The sequence below is a fragment of the Periophthalmus magnuspinnatus genome, chromosome 11 (assembly GCF_009829125.3).
Source record: "Periophthalmus magnuspinnatus isolate fPerMag1 chromosome 11, fPerMag1.2.pri, whole genome shotgun sequence".
NCBI lineage: Eukaryota > Metazoa > Chordata > Actinopteri > Gobiiformes > Gobiidae > Periophthalmus > Periophthalmus magnuspinnatus.
In genome coordinates, this window is record NC_047136.2 from 2,941,836 (window position 1) to 2,966,568 (window position 24,733).

At 39.7% G+C, this 24,733-nt stretch overlaps 1 protein-coding gene and 4 gene segments (V, D, J or C); 3 read left to right on the forward strand and 2 right to left on the reverse strand.

The window, feature by feature from the left end:
• Positions 1 to 242: 242 nt before the first annotated feature.
• On the forward strand, positions 243 to 24,059 carry txnl4a (thioredoxin-like 4A). Of its 2 annotated transcripts, none has more exons than XM_055225150.1 (4): positions 243 to 254; positions 22,366 to 22,527; positions 23,507 to 23,610; positions 23,696 to 24,033. In XM_055225150.1, exons 2-4 carry the CDS (start codon positions 22,375 to 22,377, stop codon positions 23,865 to 23,867), a joined length of 429 nt encoding a protein of 142 aa, XP_055081125.1. In that variant the 5' UTR covers positions 243 to 254; positions 22,366 to 22,374; the 3' UTR covers positions 23,868 to 24,033. The 2 variants fall into 2 exon arrangements, with proteins under 2 accessions (XP_055081125.1, XP_033831007.1); XM_033975116.2 differs by lacking the exon at positions 243 to 254 and adding an exon at positions 21,997 to 22,126 and having other exon boundaries at positions 22,348 to 22,527; positions 23,696 to 24,059.
• Positions 9,546 to 12,401, forward strand: LOC117379026 (Ig kappa-b4 chain C region-like). The segment is given in 3 exon segments: positions 9,546 to 9,564; positions 11,128 to 11,244; positions 11,928 to 12,401. Coding segments are annotated over 3 exon segments (465 nt in total).
• Positions 15,527 to 16,122, reverse strand: LOC117378228 (Ig kappa chain V region 3381-like). The segment is given in 2 exon segments: positions 15,527 to 15,847; positions 15,927 to 16,122. Coding segments are annotated over 2 exon segments (456 nt in total).
• On the reverse strand, positions 17,949 to 18,551 carry LOC117378231 (Ig kappa chain V region K-25-like). The segment is given in 2 exon segments: positions 17,949 to 18,293; positions 18,392 to 18,551. Coding segments are annotated over 2 exon segments (414 nt in total).
• LOC117378229 (Ig kappa-b4 chain C region-like) lies at positions 18,924 to 20,197 on the forward strand. The segment is given in 2 exon segments: positions 18,924 to 19,043; positions 19,724 to 20,197. Coding segments are annotated over 2 exon segments (432 nt in total).
• Positions 24,060 to 24,733: the final 674 nt, after the last annotated feature.

Genomic DNA, 24,733 nt, shown 5'->3' on the forward strand with positions numbered 1-24,733 from the left:
TTTTACAACTGATTCGAATTTGAGCAAAATCGGACTTCGCATGCGCAAATGGGAGTAAATTTTGACATGTGAAAAGTCCCAAAAAAACGAAGGAATTTTGCGGCTTCGCCGCACGCAAACCGTGACGGGCATCATCATAAATTGGAAAACTTTTGACGCCCCACTTGTCTAGATGATGTACAGAGATTTTCAGCCCTGCAGGTGAAGCGCCTTCAGAGGAGTTGATTAAAATGCGACGTCAGCGAAAACACTGACTTTGCATTTTGGAATTTTCAATCCAAGATGGCGGGACTTCTGGTTTGTCAGGGGGCGTGGCCATAATAATATTTTCTGTTTAGCATCACATGAAGAATGTGTACTGAATTTTGTAGCTCTCTACGGCAAAGCTGACGTCCCATTGATAAATAAAAGAAAGAAAGAAAAGGAAAGAAAGAAAGTCTTTCTTTCTCTCTTTTTTATAGAAAGAAAGAGAGAGGGAAAGAAAGAAAGAAAGAGAGAGGGAAAGAAAGAAAGCGAGAAAGAAAGACTTCTTTCGCACTCATGGCTTCGCCCATTGACTCAATGTTGACGCTGACATGCTAGCAGGAACAAATCTGCATGTCCCAGGTCTACAGCAGGACACAGGAGTCTGTGCAGGGGGCGACGGGCCACGAAGTTGCGCGCTTCGCCCACGCACCCATCGTTGCGGAAGCAATAGGCCCTACGCCCTGTAAGGACTCAGGCCTAATAATAATAATAATAATAATAATAATAATAATAATAATAATAATAATAATAATAATAATAATAATAATAATTCCCCTCACAGTTAAACAAAACCCCACGTGCCATTTGTTCATATCAGGTAAATATTCATATCTACCGTTAAATATTAGCATTAGTCTAACCTAGCTAGCACAGGAGCCGAGTCGGTGGCCGGTCATAGCTGAGATTCTCGGTAGACGTAGGACGTTTGTGTCTGTGCTGTTCGTCTTGGAGGGATGTAACTAAACTCAGACAAAGTGATGAGCCGCCTCTTCTTCATCTACTGCTCCACGTTCAATTTTTATAACAATAAAATCAACTAAAAGCTTCAAAAGTGCATCTACTGGAGACTAGCGTTACTGCGTTAGCCATTGGTAGGAAACGGAAAGTGCGCGCGCGTCTGTTTTTTTTTTGTTTTGTGTTGTTTTTTTTTGTTTTGTGTTGTTTTTTTGTTGTTGTTTTTTTTCTAGTTTTGATCAAATAAAATAGTTAGTGCTATATATTCTTAACTACACACACATTATTTAAAACAAATTAAAATAAAATAAAATTGTCCTAAATAAATGCACGTGGTTGTATTTATTCAGTGGTTCTTTGCCCAGTATGTTGTGTGGGCGTGATATGTTGTTTTCTTTTAATGCACTTTGTGATTCTGTTGGAACTGTTGTTATTATTATTATTATTATTATTATTATTATTATTATTATATTAGCTGTGTCTGTCTTACCTGCAGTGAATGCACAATGACTAAAGTCTAAACAAGGAATTATTATTTTTATTAAACGGTAACCTAACTTACAAATGTAATGAAATAAAGTACTTTACTCTTTTTCCACCTCGGCGTGGGCCTGTAGCTCATGTCCAGACGGGGGCGTGGTCAGCTCATCACTTTGACACTCACCACTGTCCATGATGGTCACACAGAGGAATTCAACTGGTTTAATCCTGCAGATTCAGAGACGGGGGATGGGAGGCAACGAGAGTCTAAACTGATGATCGATACAGGCAAACATTCCAGAAAGTGGCTTTTAAGAGTTATTTGTACAGAACAGGTCATCAAAGTCATTCAAAGTGTTTTACAGAATAAGAAAGACGTTAAAATCACAACACAACAAATCAGAACATAAATAATCATCATGAAAGGAACATTAAAGGAGAAAAGTGCAGAATTAAAACCAGGACTAAACCGGGTCTAAACTGGGTCTAAACCAGGACTAAACCAGGACTGAACCAGGACTGAACCAGGACTAAACCGGGACTAAACTGGGTCTAAACCAGGACTAAACCAGGTCTAAACCAGGACTGAACCGTGGCTAAACCAGGTCTAAATCAGGACTAAACCAGGACTAAACCAGGACTAAACCAGGTCTAAACCAGGACTGAACCAGGACTAAACCAGGACTAAACCGGGACTAAACTGGGTCTAAACCAGGACTAAACCAGGTCTAAACCAGGACTGAACCGTGGCTAAACCAGGCCTAAATCAGGACTAAACCAGGACTAAACCAGGACTAAACCAGGACTAAACCGGGACTAAACTGGGTCTAAACCAGGACTAAACCAGGTCTAAACCAGGACTGAACCGTGGCTAAACCAGGTCTAAATCAGGACTAAACCAGGACTAAACCAGGACTAAACCAGGTCTAAACCAGGACTGAACCAGGACTAAACCAGGACTAAACCGGGACTAAACTGGGTCTAAACCAGGACTGAACCAGGTCTAAACCAGGACTGAACCGTGGCTAAACCAGGCCTAAATCAGGACTAAACCAGGACTAAACCAGGACTAAACCAGGACTAAACCAGGACTAAACCGGGACTAAACTGGGTCTAAACCAGGTCTAAATCAGGACTAAACCAGGACTAAACCAGGACTAAACCAGGTCTAAACCAGGCCTGAACCGTGGCTAAACTAGGACTAAACCAGGTCTAAACCAGGACTAAACCAGGACTAAACCAGGACTAAACCGGGACTAAACTGGGTCTAAATCAGGACTAAACCAGGTCTAAACCAGGACTAAACCAGGACTAAACCAGGTCTAAACCAGGACTGAACCAGGACTGAACCAGGTCTAAACCAGGTCTAAACCAGGTCTAAACCAGGTCTAAACCAGGACTAAACCAGGACTGAACCAGGTCTAAACCAGGACTAAACCAGGACTAAACCGGGACTAAACTGGGTCTAAACCAGGTCTAAACCAGGACTGAACCGTGGCTAAACCAGGCCTAAATCAGGACTAAACCAGGACTAAACCAGGACTAAACCAGGACTAAACCAGGTCTAAACCAGGACTGAACCAGGACTAAACCAGGACTAAACCGGGACTAAACTGGGTCTAAACCAGGACTAAACCAGGTCTAAACCAGGTCTAAATCAGGACTAAACCAGGACTAAACCAGGACTAAACCAGGACTAAACCGGGACTAAACTGGGTCTAAACCAGGTATAAATCAGGACTAAACCAGGACTAAACCAGGACTAAACCAGGTCTAAACCAGGCCTGAACCGTGGCTAAACTAGGACTAAACCAGGTCTAAACCAGGACTAAACCAGGACTAAACCAGGACTAAACCGGGACTAAACTGGGTCTAAACCAGGACTAAACCAGGTCTAAACCAGGACTGAACCAGGACTGAACCAGGTCTAAACCAGGTCTAAACCAGGTCTAAACCAGGTCTAAACCAGGACTAAACCAGGACTGAACCAGGTCTAAACCAGGACTAAACCAGGACTAAACCAGGTCTAAACCAGGCCTGAACCGTGGCTAAACTAGGACTAAACCAGGTCTAAACCAGGACTAAACCAGGACTAAACCAGGACTAAACCGGGACTAAACTGGGTCTAAACCAGGACTAAACCAGGTCTAAACCAGGACTGAACCAGGACTGAACCAGGTCTAAACCAGGTCTAAACCAGGTCTAAACCAGGTCTAAACCAGGACTAAACCAGGACTGAACCAGGTCTAAACCAGGACTAAACCAGGTCTAAACCAGGACTGAACCGTGGCTAAACCAGGCCTAAATCAGGACTAAACCAGGACTAAACCAGGACTAAACCGGGACTAAACTGGGTCTAAACCAGGTCTAAATCAGGACTAAACCAGGACTAAACCAGGACTAAACCAGGTCTAAACCAGGCCTGAACCGTGGCTAAACCAGGCCTAAATCAGGACTAAACCAGGACTAAACCAGGTCTAAACCAGGACTAAACCAGGTCTAAACCAGGACTGAACCGTGGCTAAACCAGGTCTAAATCAGGACTAAACCAGGACTAAACCAGGACTAAACCAGGTCTAAACCAGGACTGAACCAGGACTAAACCAGGACTAAACCGGGACTAAACTGGGTCTAAACCAGGACTAAACCAGGTCTAAACCAGGACTGAACCGTGGCTAAACCAGGCCTAAATCAGGACTAAACCAGGACTAAACCAGGACTAAACCAGGACTAAACCAGGACTAAACCGGGACTAAACTGGGTCTAAACCAGGTCTAAATCAGGACTAAACCAGGACTAAACCAGGACTAAACCAGGTCTAAACCAGGCCTGAACCGTGGCTAAACTAGGACTAAACCAGGTCTAAACCAGGACTAAACCAGGCCTAAATCAGGACTAAACCAGGTCTAAACCAGGACTAAACCAGGACTAAACCAGGTCTAAACCAGGACTGAACCAGGACTGAACCAGGTCTAAACCAGGTCTAAACCAGGTCTAAACCAGGTCTAAACCAGGACTAAACCAGGACTGAACCAGGTCTAAACCAGGACTAAACCAGGACTAAACCGGGACTAAACTGGGTCTAAACCAGGACTAAACCAGGTCTAAACCAGGACTGAACCGTGGCTAAACCAGGTCTAAATCAGGACTAAACCAGGACTAAACCAGGACTAAACCAGGTCTAAACCAGGACTGAACCAGGACTAAACCAGGACTAAACCGGGACTAAACTGGGTCTAAACCAGGACTAAACCAGGTCTAAACCAGGACTGAACCGTGGCTAAACCAGGTCTAAACCAGGCCTGAACCGTGGCTAAACTAGGACTAAACCAGGTCTAAACCAGGACTAAACCAGGACTAAACCAGGACTAAACCGGGACTAAACTGGGTCTAAACCAGGACTAAACCAGGTCTAAACCAGGACTGAACCAGGACTGAACCAGGTCTAAACCAGGTCTAAACCAGGTCTAAACCAGGTCTAAACCAGGACTAAACCAGGACTGAACCAGGTCTAAACCAGGACTAAACCAGGACTAAACCAGGTCTAAACCAGGCCTGAACCGTGGCTAAACTAGGACTAAACCAGGTCTAAACCAGGACTAAACCAGGACTAAACCAGGACTAAACCGGGACTAAACTGGGTCTAAACCAGGACTAAACCAGGTCTAAACCAGGACTGAACCAGGACTGAACCAGGTCTAAACCAGGTCTAAACCAGGTCTAAACCAGGTCTAAACCAGGACTAAACCAGGACTGAACCAGGTCTAAACCAGGACTAAACCAGGTCTAAACCAGGACTGAACCGTGGCTAAACCAGGCCTAAATCAGGACTAAACCAGGACTAAACCAGGACTAAACCAGGACTAAACCGGGACTAAACTGGGTCTAAACCAGGTCTAAATCAGGACTAAACCAGGACTAAACCAGGACTAAACCAGGTCTAAACCAGGCCTGAACCGTGGCTAAACTAGGACTAAACCAGGTCTAAACCAGGACTAAACCAGGACTAAACCAGGACTAAACCGGGACTAAACTGGGTCTAAACCAGGACTAAACCAGGTCTAAACCAGGACTGAACCAGGACTGAACCAGGACTGAACCAGGTCTAAACCAGGTCTAAACCAGGTCTAAACCAGGTCTAAACCAGGACTAAACCAGGACTGAACCAGGTCTAAACCAGGACTAAACCAGGACTAAACCAGGACTAAACATGTTGAATCAGTGTTTGAGTTTTGTTCAGTTCAAACCTGAACATTCTTCCTGAAGATGTGACTCAGGCCTCGACTTTGACGACGTTTAATTCCAGACTCAAACTGTTCTGTTTATGTGAATGTGACTGAAAGGGGTTTATTCTGCACTTTTCTGTTTTAATACTAATTTCATGATGATTATTTATGTTTTGATTTGTTGTATTGTGATTTTAACGTCTTTCTTGTTCTTGAGGTGTGAGTTTGTGCAATGATCTTGACGTGCAACACACAGAACAGAGACAGAGAAAACGTCCCAATTTTGAACAGTTCAGGAGGTTATAAACAGCAAAAGCACGAGGTGGACGGGGTGGACACACTGGGACAAAGGGTCAGACTGGAGGAGGGGGGCGGGGCGTTCATGATCACCACCTGTTTTCTTTCATTTCTTCCGGGGCTGGTCTCAGAGCACTGGAGTAATTACGGCTGACATTTCAGAGGGACATATTGCTGTTTGGAGGGGTCACTGTGGGAACGAAAGCGCCCGAAGACAAAGGGTTCTTCGTATTAGACGCAGAGTTATTAAAAAATGCACAATAGCGCCTTGTTCTCGTTTCAATCCGAGCCTGTATTTTGGATTTAAACTGAAAAGAAACAGTATTTAAGTTGACCTATTCGTTTAGTGGCTGATTGTAATTAAAAGGTCGAATAAACTGTTAAAAAGACAAAGTTAAATCTGTCAACGGGACAAAAAGTTGTAGGAGTGAAAATGTTTCGCTGATATAAGACGGAAATCTGACCAGAACTAAACCAGGACTAAACCAGGTCTAAACCAGGTCTAAACCAGGTCTAAACCAGGTCTAAACCAGGACTAAACCAGGTCTAAACCAGGACTGAACCAGGACTAAACCAGGACTAAACTAGGACTAAACCAGGTCTAAACCAGGACTAAACCAGGTCTAAACTAGGACTAAAACCAGGACTAAACCAGGTCTAAACCAGGGCTAAACCAGGACTGAACCAGGTCTAAACCAGGACTAAACCAGGACTAAACCAGCACTAAACCAGAACTAAACCAGGACTAAACTAGGACTAAACTAGGGCTAAACCAGGACTAAACCAGGACTAAACCAGGACTAAACCAGGACTAAACTAGGACTAAACCAGGACTAAACCAGGACTAAACCAGGACTAAACCAGGTCTAAACCAGGACTAAACCAGGTCTAAACTAGGACTAAACCAGGACTGAACCAGGTCTAAACCAGGACTAAACCAGGACTAAACCAGGACTAAACCAGGACTAAACCAGGTCTAAACCAGGACTAAACCAGGACTAAACCAGGACTAAACCAGGACTGAACCAGGACTGAACCAGGACTACATCAGGACTGAACCAGGACTAAACCAGGACTAAACCAGGTCTAAACCAGGCCTAAACCAGGACTAAACCAGGACTAAACCAGGACTAAACCAGGTCTAAACCAGGTCTAAACCAGGACTAAACCAGGTCTAAACCAGGCCTAAACCAGGACTAAACCAGGACTAAACCAGGACTAAACCAGGTCTAAACCAGGACTAAACTAGGACTAAACCAGGACTGAACCAGGACTACATCAGGACTGAACCAGGACTAAACCAGGACTAAACCAGGTCTAAACCAGGCCTAAACCAGGACTAAACCAGGACTAAACCAGGACTAAACCAGGTCTAAACCAGGACTAAACTAGGACTAAACCAGGTCTAAACCAGGTCTAAACCAGGACTAAACCAGGTCTAAACCAGGACTAAACTAGGACTAAACCAGGACTAAACCAGGTCTAAACCAGGTTTAAACCAGGACTAAACCAGGTCTAAACCAGGACGAAACCAGGACTAAACCAGGACTAAACCAGGACTAAACCAGGACTAAACTAGGACTAAACCAGGACTAAACTAGGACTAAACCAGGTCTAAACCAGTTCTAAACCAGGACTGAACCAGGTCTAAACCAGGACTAAACTAGGACTAAACCAGGTCTAAACCAGGTCTAAACCAGGACTAAACCAGGTCTAAACCAGGACTAAACTAGGACTAAACCAGGACTAAACCAGGTCTAAACCAGGTTTAAACCAGGACTAAACCAGGTCTAAACCAGGACTAAACTAGGACTAAACCAGGACTAAACCAGGTCTAAACCAGAAATAAACCAGGACTAAACCAGGTCTAAACCAGGCCTAAACCAGGACTAAACCAGGACTAAACCAGGACTAAACCAGGTCTAAACCAGGACTAAACTAGGACTAAACCAGGTCTAAACCAGGTCTAAACCAGGACTAAACCAGGTCTAAACCAGGACTAAACTAGGACTAAACCAGGACTAAACCAGGACTAAACCAGGTCTAAACCAGGACGAAACCAGGACTAAACCAGGACTAAACCAGGACTAAACTAGGACTAAACCAGGACTAAACTAGGACTAAACCAGGTCTAAACCAGTTCTAAACCAGGACTAAACCAGGTCTAAACCAGGACTAAACTAGGACTAAACCAGGTCTAAACCAGGTCTAAACCAGGACTAAACCAGGTCTAAACCAGGACTAAACTAGGACTAAACCAGGACTAAACCAGGTCTAAACCAGGTTTAAACCAGGACTAAACCAGGTCTAAACCAGGACTAAACTAGGACTAAACCAGGACTAAACCAGGTCTAAACCAGGACGAAACCAGGACTAAACCAGGACTAAACCAGGACTAAACCAGGACTAAACTAGGACTAAACCAGGACTAAACTAGGACTAAACCAGGTCTAAACCAGTTCTAAACCAGGACTGAACCAGGTCTAAACCAGGACTAAACTAGGACTAAACCAGGTCTAAACCAGGTCTAAACCAGGACTAAACCAGGTCTAAACCAGGACTAAACTAGGACTAAACCAGGACTAAACCAGGTCTAAACCAGGTTTAAACCAGGACTAAACCAGGTCTAAACCAGGACTAAACTAGGACTAAACCAGGACTAAACCAGGTCTAAACCAGAAATAAACCAGGACTAAACCAGGTCTAAACCAGGCCTAAACCAGGACTAAACCAGGACTAAACCAGGACTAAACCAGGTCTAAACCAGGACTAAACTAGGACTAAACCAGGTCTAAACCAGGTCTAAACCAGGACTAAACCAGGTCTAAACCAGGACTAAACTAGGACTAAACCAGGACTAAACCAGGACTAAACCAGGTCTAAACCAGGACGAAACCAGGACTAAACCAGGACTAAACCAGGACTAAACTAGGACTAAACCAGGACTAAACTAGGACTAAACCAGGTCTAAACCAGTTCTAAACCAGGACTAAACCAGGTCTAAACCAGGACTAAACTAGGACTAAACCAGGTCTAAACCAGGTCTAAACCAGGACTAAACCAGGTCTAAACCAGGACTAAACTAGGACTAAACCAGGACTAAACCAGGTCTAAACCAGGTTTAAACCAGGACTAAACCAGGTCTAAACCAGGACTAAACTAGGACTAAACCAGGACTAAACCAGGTCTAAACCAGGTGTAAACTAGGACTGAACCAGGACTAAACTAGGACTAAACCAGGACTAAACCAGGACTAAACTAGGACTAAACCAGGACTAAACCAGGACTAAACCAGGACTAAACCTGAACCTGAAGTGGCCTCATGACCCACTGTGACGTGCTGATTTCCAGATGAACCACAGATTTTGGGGAAAGTCTTGTGCTCCTCTCTGTGTTTCTCTGTGTGGATGAGCAGCAAAACAACTTCACTCCTACAACTTCTTTGTCCAGTTGACAGATTTAACTTTGACATTTTACTATGGATCAGACTTGGACAACTGAGGGATCACAAAAACAGAATAAAACAAGAAAGAATGAGTTTGAAATCAGATCAGTTGTGTAATGGCTCCCTCTAGTGGCTGTAACACAGAGCTGCACCAAACCTTTCTTATAATAAAAATTCTATGCACTGGTTTAATTCTTTTCTGTTGCTATGTAATAATGAATCTTTTATTTAAAACTATTTAGCCATTTTTTGGTAATTTTAATCATGTCTTTATTGTAGGCCAAAGCAAATACATGTGAGCCAAGCCAGTAAAACAGTGTGGAAAGAAGTACTCCATTTTGTCACTTAAGTACAAGTTCAGATACTGGAGCATTTAAAAAAAAAAAAAAAAAAAGTAAAAGTATCATATGAAAAAATCTACTTAAGTAAAAGTATTAAAGTATCTGTTTAAAAATGTACTTAAAGAGTAAATGTATTATAAAACTAAATTACTAAATTTTGTTCAACAGAAACAACTGAATCATTTCTTTTTTCACTGTTTATTTTGTTTATATTTTAGTTTTACTCAAATTCTGAACGTGTTAAAAATAAACCCTCAGTCTTTTCAGCAGGTCTTACATAAGAGTAAAAAAAAAAAACTTTTACTTTTCAGTCCAGTTCAAAATGTAGTGGAGTAGAAAGTACCTGCTGTACCTGTATACTGCTCTCAAATGTACTGAAGTCGAAGTAAAAAATACACACTGTAAATTGTACTTATGTAAAGTACAGATACCTAAACATTTTACTTAAGTATAGTACTTTACTACTTTTACTTCAGTACATTTCACCACTGCAGTGATGTAACGACAGTATCACTATTTAATACTATAAGCTGTAAAATAATGTAATTAAAGCCTAAACAGAGAAATGCAGTTCATATCAAAAGCAGTGAGACCAGTGTCAGTTCCACAGAAGAGCAGCAGGTGGCGCCCTTCACGCACAAAAGACAGAACATGAGGCCAGTTTGTCTCCAGGTCTGATTCATTTTATGGGTGTGAGGCAGCAGTCACGTGACTCACCATTTTGGATATTTATAAGTGTTTATGTCTATATTTATGTATGTTTATGATTATATTTATGTATGTTTGATATTTATATTTGTTCATGTTGATATTTATATATATTTATGATGATATTTATGTTTATGTTGATATTTATTTCTGTTTATGATGATATTTATATATGTTCATGTAGATATTTTTTATATATTTATGTTGATATTTTGGATGATAAACATGGCTCATTATATTTCCATGAGTCTTTTACACTTGTCTATGTTGAGTGTTCAGTTTGTGCTCCTTGATGACTCTGCTGTGGGATTTTATTTATATATATATATATATATATATATATATATATATATATATATATATATATATATATATATATATATATATATATATATATATATATATATATATATATATATATATATATATATATATATATATATATATATATATATATATATATACTCGAAAATCGAGTTTTTCTGGGTCAGATTTAAGTGTTTCTGCTCCTTGACACATGAACACTTTAGATTCTTGTGTTTGTGTAGTGTTTCTGTTTGATGATATGAGCCTGTTTTCTGTGCTCTGTGGCCCCTCTCACACACGTCCCCTCTCACACTATAAACGCCATTTCTCAGTTGTTTCCCAGTCTCTGTACAGCTGAATGGTTTTGTCTCTGAGCGGCTGCAGGTTTTTGTACGAGCGCTCCATGAGTTTGTATCACTGTGGCTCACGTTCGGTGGAGGAACCAGACTGGACCTTAACTGTAAGTCCTCTCTTTATGTTTACTTGAAATTATACTTTTATTATTTCTGTTATTCATCTGTTTATGTTTCTGAACTCTAAGTTTATTTTATTTCTTACATTTTTGGATGTATTGTTAAAATGTCCACTAGCTTCTTGTTGAACCATGCATTCTTATTATCCCCCAGAAATGTAGAAACTTAAATACAAAAAGTTATCTTAATCTGTTTGTATCAAAGTTTGACAGAAAACTATTTTCTGAAGCTTTTGTTTCCTAAAGTAAAAATTTAAAGAAGTAAATATTTTGAACCCTTCAAAAAAGTTTCACATTTATCATAATCTTTTTGATACATATTTTTTTTAGCTGTAATAATCTAAATATTTTAAGAGAAACATGTGAATTCTTGTTCAAAGTCTGGGGACTTTTCTCAGTTTATCTTTAGCTCTGAAACTTTTCTGTGGTTCAGCTTCAGTGGAGCCTTTCTGTCAGAGTTCTGTTTTCACTCAGCTCGGCCAAAAACTAACATGTGGAATAAAGTTTAATATTTTGATATAAATTATTTTTTCTTTTCCATTTTTTTCTCTTTTTTCTGAATCTGAAAGTGCACAGGGCCATAAAAATAGTCTTTCTGTATTTGTGAACAGTACTGAATCCCTTCAGTGTGTATCACTGTGTAAGTGTGTGTTTGTGCTGTGTGTCCACAGTGGGCCGAGTGGAGCCCAGCCTCTGGGTGCTGCCCCCCTCCAGAGAGGAGCTGGCCCAGGGGAAGGCCACCCTCGTGTGCCTGGCCAACAAGGGCTTCCCGTCAGACTGGAGCGTGTCCTGGAAGGTGTCCGGTGGCGGTGTGGGCGGGGAGCAGAGCCGGAGCCCCGCGGTGCTGCAAAAGGACGGCCACTACAGCTGGAGCAGCAGCCTGACGCTCCCCGCACAGCAGTGGAGGGAGGGGGGCGTGGCTGTGAGCTGTGAGGCCACACAGGGCTCCCAGAGTCCAGTGTCCCACACACTGAGCACACTGCAGTGTTCCCAGGACTGACACAGTCACTGGGATCAGCCTGCAGAGCGCCCTCTGCTGTCAGCTCACGCCTCTACAGCTACACTTCACTTACTGCAGCACAGCACACAGCCCTCTGTCCCAACTGGAGCTTCTGCTGAAAATAAAGAGCTGTGCATCAAAAGCATGTTTGTGTGTGGAGCTGCTGAGACACACTTCAATAAAGACTCACTGCACTCACATATGACTACGCCTCATCTTTTATATACAATTATTGGTCACTTTGATATTCAGAAGAAATGCATCAGTAGGTGCAGAGTGTAGAGTGATTAGAAACACAGAAAACACTTTACATGAAAAGCAAAGGGAAACTGTTAAGACAAGAATAAATGATGCACTGATCATACAATAGAGATAAAGATATTCTAGTCTGTGTAACTTTGGGTTAATTATGAATATTTTGAGTAAATGTTGGAATAAAACAGTTGGACGTCAAATATTTATTATTCTTGGGCTTTTAGTTCATTCAGTTGGTTCATTGTGTTATCAATATATATTTAGTCTTATTTTTTATATTTGGACACAATTTAAAAAAACAAAATTCCAAATTTAATTAAACAGTTTTCAAAAGTGTATCTTTCAGTTTGTTTGGAGTGAGCACAGCAGAACAACACTGGATTTGTTTTAGGGTCAAATTTTACATGGTCCCTGTAGTTGACCCCAAGGAAGTGTTTTTGCACCTTTTTAATTCATTGTACAGGCCTAGTGTTATTTCCATTATTGAATCATTAAGTGTGTTAAAAATATTTATTTATTTATTTGTTCGGTCATTACATTCAAATCAAACATTATCAAACATTTTTTATCATGACTGAAAGTCTTTAGGCTGAAATAAAAAATACTTATAATGCGTAACCCATTTTAATAATAAGACACAGGAAAGCCAAAGTAAATTGTACTTATCAATAAAATTATCCAATCTTGACACAAAAAAGAAAATTGTGGCAGAAGAGATATAGGTCTATAGTTGGTAAACTGGTGTCTGTCACTTTTGAACATGGGAATTACTTTGGCTATTTCCACTTTGTTTGGAAAATGCCTGTTAAAAACAGTTGATTGCAGATAAATGTAAACGATGTGGCAGTTAATGATGTTTTTTTTACCAAATCCATATCAAAGCAATCAGTTGACCTTTAATTTAATTTAATCATTTCATTTCCATCTGTACCACTTATAAATAATGAATTTGGATTTTGCTGTATATATTTTACAGCTGATCCATGTGACTCTGTTGATTCTGTTATTTTGTTTCCTAATGTTGGTCTAACATTTATAAATAAGTCGTTAAATGCATTTTCCATTTCACTTGAGCCTTTTACAATAACATTATTATCCTTCATAAAATAATCTGGGAATGTGTGTCTTTTCTTTCCTCCATTAATTCTACTGTTCAATATTTTCTAAGTTCCTTGAATATTATTTCTTTGTTGTTCCAGTGTTTGGTAATAATTCTTCTTATTGTATCTAATTATGTCTATACAGTTTATTTTTATTTTTACATGCAATTACAATTCCACACGTAATCCAAGGATTATTTAGTCCTTATTTAGTCCTTTAGTGTTTTTTGTGTTTAATTCCACATCTGAGGGACAGTGTCATAGACGGTAGTTAAATTCAACAAAAATGCATCGAGAGCCACGTCGAGATCTGCAGAAGCATAAACCTTGTCCCATGTCTGTGCATTTAAGTCTTTTAAAGCAGCAGTTGCTTCAGTTGTTCTGAGTCTGGTCATTTTATCATGTTTAGTTTTTTGTGATGCAGTTTTGACGTTTTGGAGCAGCTGATGAAAGACACTAAATATGGGTAAAGGATCACTGATGTCATTAATAAGTCCAGCTGTGATTTGACTCCCAGTAGATTTGTAAAGATGTTTCTATCAGTGCAGCTGTGTCATTTGTAATTCTCGTTGGTTTAATAATAAGTGGAAATAGATTATTACTATATATACCTGAAATAAAGTCTGTTGTTTTTGCATTTGTTTGGGGATTCAAGAGATTAACATTAAAATCACCACACACAATATGAACCTTTCTTGAATTAGTAAACAGGGCATCCATTTTTTGGTTGAAGCTGTCGAGACTTGATCCGTGTGATCTATACAGGCGACTAACACTTACATTTTTTTGATTTCTCTACATTTATTTTGACAGTCACGCACTCCATGACTCCATCTACAGCAACTGTTTTACTCTTAATTACGTTGGATTTTAATTCTGCATCCACGTACATTGCACCTCGCCCACCTCTCTTATTAGGCCTGTTTAATGTAAACAGCTCATAGTCTTCCATTTCCACATCACAACCCTCATCAGCATCGAGCCAGGTCTCAGACACAGCTACAACACCACATTTTTTAATTATATATTATAAATAAACCATAGACTTTAAAACATATGTTACATTTAACTGACAATGTTGTTAATGTAAATACACCACCAGACAAAAGTTTGGACACAGCTTCTTATTCACTGTTTTTTTTTACTTTCCGTATTTTATTTACATACAGAAAACATCAAATATAAGATGAAAGATATATGGAATTATGTAGTACAGAAAAACGTTTAATACAAATCCTCAAAATGTCCACTCTTTGTTTTGTGGAGCTCAAACCCTTGTCCTTCTCTCATTGAGCTTCTCCTGAAATGGTTTTCTCTTCACAGATGAACCATGTCAGGGTAAAGAAATGCAAAGAGTGCAAAGCAGCGACTAAAGCAAATGGTGAGTTTTGAGTTATTCTGAGTTTATTTTTTGTTTCCTACATTCCATGTGTGTTCATTCATAGTTCTGAAGCTTCAGTGAGAATCTACAAAGTAAATCATGGAAATAAATAAACTAAAAGTGTGTCCATACTTTTGACTGGTCGTGTATTTAAAATGTTTATTCTCACATGGATATTCATACTTCACTTAGTTTGAGCTCAAATAAATGCATGGGTTCATTTTGTTTTTCTGTATTCATATTTTGGGCAACTAGACACAACAAAGTGTTTAAGTTTGTGATAACACTAACATTCATTTAATTCATTTAAATGAAAGTTGGATTTAAAACCTGTGGAGCCATTTTACTTCTAATAAATAAGTCTGTGGTCAGTGTTTTTGTTTTTGTTTCTGTTCAAACATTAAAACAAGTGTAATAAAAAAAAAAATGTATCTCATGAAAAATGGTTGTTGGCTTTACTTTCATTCTATTGTGTCTCACTGTGAGGAGTGAGTTCAGTGAAGTGAGTCAGTTTCAGTTCAGTCTGAGGTTTTTGTACGAGTCTTTTTCACTGTGTGAACGGTCTGCTGTAACTCTGCTGACAGTAATAAACTCCTGCATCTTCAGCCTCAAATCCACTGATGCTCAGAGAGAAGTCTGTCCCACGACCACTTCCACTGAAACGACTGGAGACTCCATCATGAAGAGTTGAAGCATAACGTATGAGGAGCTTTGGAGGTTCTGTGCCTTTCTGAAGATACCAGTGCAGATCATTAGAAATACCTGTACTAGTCTGACACCTGAGAGTAACAGAGGCCCCTTTGTCCACAGCTGCAGCTTTAGGAGTCTGAGTCAGGCTGATTTCTCCTGAAGAACCTGAAAAACAGAAGAAGAGTTATTGAGACAGACCCTGCAGGCGTCCAGAGGAGCAGTGCTGTGGCCCAGATGCCCTCACCCCCAACCAGGAGCCCCAGGGCCAGCAGGAACAGCTGCAGGGACATCAGGCTCATTGTGTTGTTGGTGTGGGAGTGGCTCTGAAGGGCCCGCACAGACACTGAGCAGCACTGGGCTCTTAACGGCTGGAGCAGAGAGGCAGCACACATATGCAAAGTCACACAGTCAGAGGAGACGGGCACACAGCTCACACTACTGCCCCCTACTGACCACTACTGTCCACTACAGAGAGCAGAGCTGGAGCGGACAGGCAGCACACATACAAACTCACACTGTGACCTCTGACCTTTTGACCAGACCCTAAAATGCTTCACTGTCGGATCAGAGCAAAGCTGAGGAGTTTGTTGATAAAGTCGTAAGTGGATCTGCAGTGAGGATCATATTTTGAACTGACTCTGGATGAAATAAATAAAAATATGGTTTATTTGACCGACAATGTCACTTTTTGTGTGTTTGTGTCAGGATCCTCTCTTCTGCTGTTTTCCCTGTTGTCTCTCCCTCTCTTCTGTGTTGTCTGTCTCTCCTCCCACCTGGGCGTCGGCTCACCTGATCTGACAGCTGACACACCTGGATCCAATTTACCTCATTACCTGCAGTATAAGAAGTCTGGTTTTTCATCCACTCCTCACCAGTTTGTCATTGATCCTACTCCAGTTAGTAGATGTGTTTGGAAAGATGAGACAAGTTCACTTTTTTCAGCGTTATTGTTCTGTGTCCAGGTGCCTCTGCCATTATTTTTGCAAGCTGCCTACCTGTCTCCAACCTGTCTACCTGCCTGTGGCCCAGCCCACTACCAATACCTGTACAGTTGACTTTATTAAATATGGTATCATCAAAATCAGACCATTCCAATTTGAAGCTTAAAATGAGAAAATGTTCCTTGGTGAGGGCCTCAGGGGTGTGTTTTTGCTCCTTTCATATTTCTTAAGTACCTTGATATTGTTAAAAAGTACAAAAAATGTTGTATTAATAGTTTAGTTATTGGAGCAAAAATAATATTAAGAATGAAATCCACATTAAATTAGACCATTAACATTAACAAACACCTGTAAGTTAATGTTTTTTATTTATTTTTATTTTTTTTAAATAGGGACAAAACACATTAACGAACATATACAAGATATGTAAATATGTTGTCAGATTGTAGCCCAAGGCTAATTTCCATCTGCTGTCCCTAGACAGGTTGATGTAATCATAAAACAAATACACACAGTAAAAACAATACACCAGAGAGACAATATAATAAAACAAATGGTGGTCAGGGATGGTCAGTCTCAAGTTCACAGACTTAGATAAAGTGATAAAGTAAAGGTGAAATTGCTAAATAACCCGGCTTATATAGTGCTATTCTACAATATATTGCATGTGCCCTGAAAGGTAAAATTCTTTAGTATATTGCATATTGTCTGTACGTAAAATATTAATAAATCATTAATTAATAAATCATATATTGCATCTTGCCCATTGCACATTATAAACTATTGTACATGATCACACGCCTGTGTTGACCTGAGCCATGTCTTTAAATGGCCTTTAAAAGTAGTGAAGCTGGGGGAGTCTCTAACTGCAGGTGGTAAACTACATAAATACATTGATAATTAAACAGACCAGGACACATTTATGAGCATAAACCTAATGTGACAATGTATTAGTAGTTAAAATTTATTTATTTATTGTTTTAAATAATGAATAACAATCTTTTTTCCACTCAATATATGATCTTACGTGACTTCTTCTGAACAATAAACTCAACTGAGTTCATTTTTGCTTTTACGTGGTCTTATATTATATCACAGTATGATTTATTATACTACAACTTATAACTTTGTTTTAAAACGTGTTTGGTTACTGTATTATTCAATAGTTTATACATATTTTCTTATGTTAAAAAGGTGTTCAATTATTTTATTATTTTTTTCCATTAAAATCACTTCTTTTAATCAGATTTTTGTCTTTTTGTCATTATATTGTATCTGACTGTGCAGAGTTCAGTGAAGTGTGAACAGTTTCAGTTCAGTCTGAGGAGGTTTTTGTACGAGTCTTTTTCACTGTGTGAACACATCCTGACTGTTTATGGCGTGATAACTCTGACAGTAATACACAGTGTAATCTTCAGGCTGAACTCCACTGATGGTCAGAGTGAAGTCAGACCCAGATCCACTGCCTGAAAAACGACTGGAGACACCTGAGGTTCGAGTAGATGCAAGATATATAAGAGCTTTAGGAGGCTCTCCATCTCTCTGTTGGTACCAGCTTAAATAATTATTGTTGTACACATTCTGGCTGACAGTACAGCGTATGGTGGCGGTGTCCCCCAGGGCGGCCCTCACTGCTCCAGCCTGACTCACTGTCACCTCTCCTCTGGACTCTGAACACACAAACACAAAGCACCTGATGGTTTAGTCTGGTTGGTCTCAGAGGGACGGATGTGGACAGAGGACAGCAGTGGGACTCTCTGGACTTTACCTGTGAAGCAGCAGCAGAGGACAGTCCACATGAGGACGCACACCAAAGTCATGTTGGTGATGAGGAGGCCGTATGTGGCTTGTGTTGTCATGAAGGACAGCTGCCAGTGCTCCAGAGTGCACCTCTCAGGACTATAAAGTGTCCCACTGGACCATGCAGCTAATCATGCAAAGTGTGTGTCTATGGAAATGAGACTCCCACACAGACATGGAGGGACTGAACAGCTGCAGGGTCTGTCATCACATTCAGAGCAATACTGTCTCTGGTTTAGGGTCAGATTTTAAATGTTTGTTTTGAGACCCCATGGAAGTTATATCCAAAATTGTTGTCAGTGATTGGCTCTCTACTTTATTAATATTATGTTGAAGCATATTAATTTAACCGATATTAATAAATTATTTCCATTATTATGTTGTAAATTTACTTTTGATTAATAAAATGATTTAAATTGTTCCTGATAAACACATTGTCATCTCCTTCTAAACAGTTTGTCCAGTTTAAATCTATAAATGCCATTTCTCAGTTGTTTACCAGTCTCTGTACAGCTGAATGGTTTTTGTCTCTGAGCGGCTGCAGGTTTTTGTACGAGCGCTCCATGAGTTTGTATCACTGTGGTGGACGTTCGGTGGAGGAACCAGACTGGAGCTCAACTGTAAGTCCTCTCTTTATGTTTACTTGAAATTATACTTTTATTATTTCTGTTATTCATCTGTTTATGTTTCTGAACTCTAAGTTTATTTTATTTCTTACATTTTTGGATGTATTGTTCAAATGTCTTCTTCTTGTTGAACCATGCATTCTTATTATCCCCCAGAAATGTAGAAACTTAAATACAAAAAGTTATCTTAATCTGTTTGTATCAAAGTTTGACAGAAAATTATTTTCTGAAGCTTTTGTTTCCTAAAGTAAAAATTTAAAGAAGTAAATATTTTTTAACTCTTCAACAAAGTTTCACATTTATCATAAATATTTTGATATATGTTTTATTTCGCTGTAATAATCTAAATATTTTAAGAGAAACATGTGAATTCTTGTTCAAAGTCTGGGGACTTTTCTCAGTTTATCTTTAGCTCTGAAACTTTTCTGTCGTTCAGCTTCAGTGGAGCCTTTCTGTCAGAGTTCTGTTTTCACTCAGCTCGGCCAAAAAGTAACGTGTGGAATAAAGTTTAATATTTTGATGTAAAGTATTTTTTTCTTTTCCATTTGCTTTTATTTTTCTGAATCTGAAAGTGCACAGGGCCATAAAAATAGTCTTTCTGTATTTGTGAACAGTACTGAATCCCTTCAGTGTGTATCACTGTGTAAGTGTGTGTTTGTGCTGTGTGTCCACAGTGGGCCGAGTGGAGCCCAGCCTCTGGGTGCTGCCCCCCTCCAGAGAGGAGCTGGCCCAGGGGAAGGCCACCCTCGTGTGCCTGGCCAACAAGGGCTTCCCGTCAGACTGGAGCGTGTCCTGGAAGGTGTCCGGTGGCGGTGTGGGCGGGGAGCAGAGCCGGAGCCCCGCGGTGCTGCAAAAGGACGGCCACTACAGCTGGAGCAGCAGCCTGACGCTCCCCGCACAGCAGTGGAGGGAGGGGGGCGTGGCTGTGAGCTGTGAGGCCACACAGGGCTCCCAGAGTCCAGTGTCCCACACACTGAGCACACTGCAGTGTTCCCAGGACTGACACAGTCACTGGGATCAGCCTGCAGAGCGCCCTCTGCTGTCAGCTCACGCCTCTACAGCTACACTTCACTTACTGCAGCACAGCACACAGCCCTCTGTCCCAACTGGAGCTTCTGCTGAAAATAAAGAGCTGTGCATCAAAAGCATGTTTGTGTGTGGAGCTGCTGAGACACACTTCAATAAAGACTCACTGCACTCACATATGACTACGCCTCATCTTTTATATACAATTATTGGTCACTTTGATATTCAGAAGAAATGCATCAGTAGGTGCAGAGTGTAGAGTGATTAGAAACACATAAAACACTTTACATGAAAAGCAAAGGGAAACTGTTAAGACAAGAATAAATGATACACTGATCATACAATAGAGATAAAGATATTCTAGTCTGTGTAACTGTAGTTTGTTTTGCTCCTTTCGTTTTCAGTAAAGTAACTAAACTCTTATAGTAGATGCAGATTAAACCACATTGATTAATATTAGTTTGTGTGGTTTAATGTAATTCCCGATATTATGAAGGTAATATATGTCATTTTCTATCACGAAAACTTTCAGGTTTTGAGTCATGGTAACTAATGACCACAAGATGTATAATTTTATAGGTCAGACATAACATTACTCCAGGATATCATTGTGCACACAGAGTATTTAATCTACGACAGTCACACTGATTTGACAGAGGCAGAAGTTTCGTTAATTTAGTTGTATTTCTTTAGAGCGCTTTTGTATTTTGCGTACGTTCAGTGTAACAGTCCATTCACGGAGAATACAGTTGATCAAAGTTTGCAGAGGCAGAACTGTCATTCCCCAATTTGAGTCATTTGCCGAATTTGTGTCAGTCATACTCGTTCTAACTTGAGTATATTTCAACACAAGCTCATCTCTGTTGCAGCTAATATTGTTTCGACTCTTTGTTATGACGATTGTACTTTATAACCTTGTGTTGTTGTTTTTTTATATCACTGCTCTCTACCGCTCTGTTTTGTTTTATTTAAAAAAACTTAGACAGTACAAAGAAGTGGACTAAGTGAATGTCATGTCACTCATAGTGTTCAGCTCCGGTCAAATGAAGCTCATCAAGGCCCAGCAGTTATAGCGAATTTGGAGCTGAGTTCCCACCACGAGTATCATAGCAACCAAAGAGCCAATCCAGAGCGAGGCTGTTGAAGGAAACGAGCCTGTCTGCCCACGCCGCTGGTTCAGCAGGGAGCGGGCGCTTCGCATCGCTGTCAATCAAACCTGTAACAAGAACATTTTAAGACCAAAATGATGAGTTTGACAGCAGCAGTTACAGAGAGAGGGGTGACAATTTTTCAATGTAAAGTGAATTGGAGCCAGAGTCGATGAAGTCAGAAGAAGCACACTCTCAAGCACTTCTTATCCGGAACGCGGCAGCTAGTGAGTTTGCTATTTCCATTTATACAAACAGTCTATGTAAAACCGTTTACCATGAGACCAGATCTTACCCTTCAACTTTTTTGACCCCATAAACTCCATCTGTCTTTTTGGCTTCCACCTTTTTTACATAACCAGCATCAGCAAAAGAATCGAAGCACGCCTATGGAACACGATGGCTAGCAGGTTAGCCATGTCCATTTATATATACAGTTGTTTCTTCTTCTTCTTCTTCTTCTTCTTCTTCTTCTTCTTCTTCTTCTTCTTCTTCTTCTTCTTCTTCTTCTTCTTCTTCTTCTTCTTCTTCTTCTTCTTCTTCTTCTTCTTCTTCTTCTTCTTCTTCTTCTTCTTCTTCTTCTTCTTGTGGTATTACTATCATCATTATTGTTGTTGTTATTATTTTTTGTTTCCATTATTATTATTTTCATTTTTATTATTATTTTCATTTTTATTATTATTTTCATTTTTATTATTATTTAATTATCCAAAACACTTCACTTTTGGATAGTTTAAGCCGCTCTTAAACTCCACAGAAGAACTCCAGCCTTTGTCGCTTCTTTTATGACGTCACATACGCGACTAGAAGGTGGACAACAACGAACGAGTTTCCCCACAGCGGACTTAACAACGCCTCAAAAACAAACCCATCCTCTTTATACTACATTTATACCCCCGAAAGGTAAGATGTCACACACTATAACCCTCTGCACTCGTCCTGTGGGGTGAGTTAACGCTCTGTGACAGTGTTATTACCCTTCGGCTAACGTTAGCATACCACAAGCTAACGTCAATTCTTGCTTGTAAACATATAATTCACCCAGTTAAAAGGTTACGATTTAGTTTATCTGCACTATAGATTTGCCTCTGCTTTACATGCTACATCTACTTTCTGTTTTTTAGGCTCGAAAGCAGCACAACAAAGCCAAGATGTCGTACATGCTGCCACATCTTCACAATGGCTGGCAGGTTGATCAAGCCATTTTATCTGAGGAAGACCGAGTTCTCGTTATTCGTTTTGGTCACGACTGGGACCCCACGTGCATGAAGATGGATGAAGTACTTTACAGCATCGCCGAAAAGGTAACGTTATAAGGAGACATATTTACACGTGGTTTCATGTATTTATTATCAGGATTTTCATCTCTCTTGTCTGAACTCTTGTTTGTCATGCGCTGTTACTTGAATAATTCACACTGCCAACAACCAGAGACTGTTTGTATATTTTTCATACAGTCTATGATTACAACATTTCTTAAATAAATAAAATCAAAACAAAAAAACAGGTGGTTAGTGATTATTAGCATCATAGGGTATGTCTAGCCATTGTAGCCGTAGCATTAGCAGCTGGTGTGCTCACTGGCGACACCCTCTGGTAACATGACACGACACTCTTTAAATTCTTTGCATTTCCTTCAGTTTCAGAAATTTAGAGTATTTTTATGATCCGTTTAATACAGTTTACGAATACCTTTTGTTTATAAGTTTCTATGGTCTATATATTACAGCTCAGTTTTGCCGTGACCTTGCAAACCTAACCCAAAATCCTAAATTTACATGTTCCTAAAGCTAATCCCGATCCTAACTTTAAACTTAACCTGAGTGTGAAAATATATTTTGACAAAACTGTACATTTGCAAGAGTAACCACTAAAACAAAGTGGCTGTTGTGTGAAGGAAATGGTGCCAAAGTAAAATAAAAACTTGTGTTTTTGGTACAATTTGAGGTCTAAATTCGCTTTGTTTTGTCAGTAAGGTCTTTTTTTTAGACCTGGCAGCTCGGGTGAATAGGAAAACACTGTTTAAATGTGTGTTGTCATGGTTGCAAAGGAACATTAAGTCCCGCACCCGGATGAAATGCCGAGCTTTTAAGGAGTTCTATGGTAATATAGATCTGCTCATGTCAATCACAAGTTTCATTCAAATTCAGTCACTTGTTTGATGTAGGATATTTGTGATGTTACGTAGCAGCAGTCTGATCAATAACGTTTTACTGGAAAACAGAATACTCTAAAAGGTTACTTGCTAATATGAAATTGCGCTTCCTTTTTTGTTTTTTACAGGTGAAGAACTTTGCAGTCATCTACCTGGTCGACATCACAGAAGTACCAGATTTTAACAAGATGTACGAGTTGTATGATCCCTGCACTGTGATGTTCTTTTTCAGGTAATGCATTTTCAAATCTATTGTTTTATATATACGCTGCTTTATGTAACAGTTATTTAATTTATAATCATTGTATTTGTTGCAGGAACAAGCACATCATGATAGATCTGGGAACTGGAAACAACAATAAAATCAACTGGACAATGGAGGACAAGCAAGAGATGATAGATATTGTAGAAACCGTTTACAGAGGAGCGAGAAAAGGAAGAGGTCTCGTGGTTTCTCCTAAAGACTATTCTACAAAATACAGATATTGATTTTTATTTTTTTGTTACTGGTCTGTGTAATGTTTGGATATGTATGCTTTTTTATTTGAAAGACACCAGAAGATGATGCCAGTAAAATGGACAATTTACAACTATGTTATGTTTAAAATTAGGTCTTTAAAGTGTGTGTTCCCTGCCCTCTGTTCATATGCAGCTCCCATTTCACAATAAATGTTTGATGATATGTTTAATTTGAGCTTTGGTCTAGTATAATTTTTCATACCTGTCCAAGAAGGAAAAAAAAAACACTATACACTTTAAGTTTCTTTAGACTAAAGTCTGTTTAGGGAGTGGGATGAAGCAATACTTATTTATTCCCACCCCCGTGTTATGCATTATGAAGTGACACAAATCTCATGATATTAATATTCACAAAGCTTAAAATGTATATATCCAAAACACAGCAGTTATAGCACTGGTTGATGATAATGAAATACATGCAGTGTAAAGTGCCTTATATCAGCTCACTTCTAAACTGAAAATATGAGGGTTTTATGCATTTTCTTAAATTTGTGAATACTTGTACATAGCCACACAGACACAGAAACCTTTCCTTGGAGTTCAGAATGTATTTTGACGCGCACGTTCTTTGTCCTGCAGTTTGTACTATAGTCCACCAGATGGCGCCAATGATTCGTCTGTTATACTTGTAGTTCTACATGGACCTAAAATGATTTTGAGTTGAAACTAACTACAGCAAAATTTAACATGGTTTATGATGTTGTTTCATTTTCAATGATTAATTATGTTCAATCCCAAAGCCACTTCATAACCTATGGACCAACCGCTATGTGAGCTTAATATTTAAGTATAAACACGAACATCCCTCTTGTTTTGAGGAAGTCCTTCTGTAAACA

Bases quoted from the DNA above. Each gene is read 5' to 3' on its own strand.
- txnl4a (XM_055225150.1), top strand. From the start codon at position 22,375: ATGTCGTACATGCTGCCACATCTTCACAATGGCTGGCAGGTTGATCAA. The intron at 22,528-23,506 runs GTAACGTTATAA...TGTTTTTTACAG, and splicing joins TTTACAGCATCGCCGAAAAG to GTGAAGAACTTTGCAGTCAT. The intron at 23,611-23,695 runs GTAATGCATTTT...TATTTGTTGCAG, and splicing joins ACTGTGATGTTCTTTTTCAG to GAACAAGCACATCATGATAG.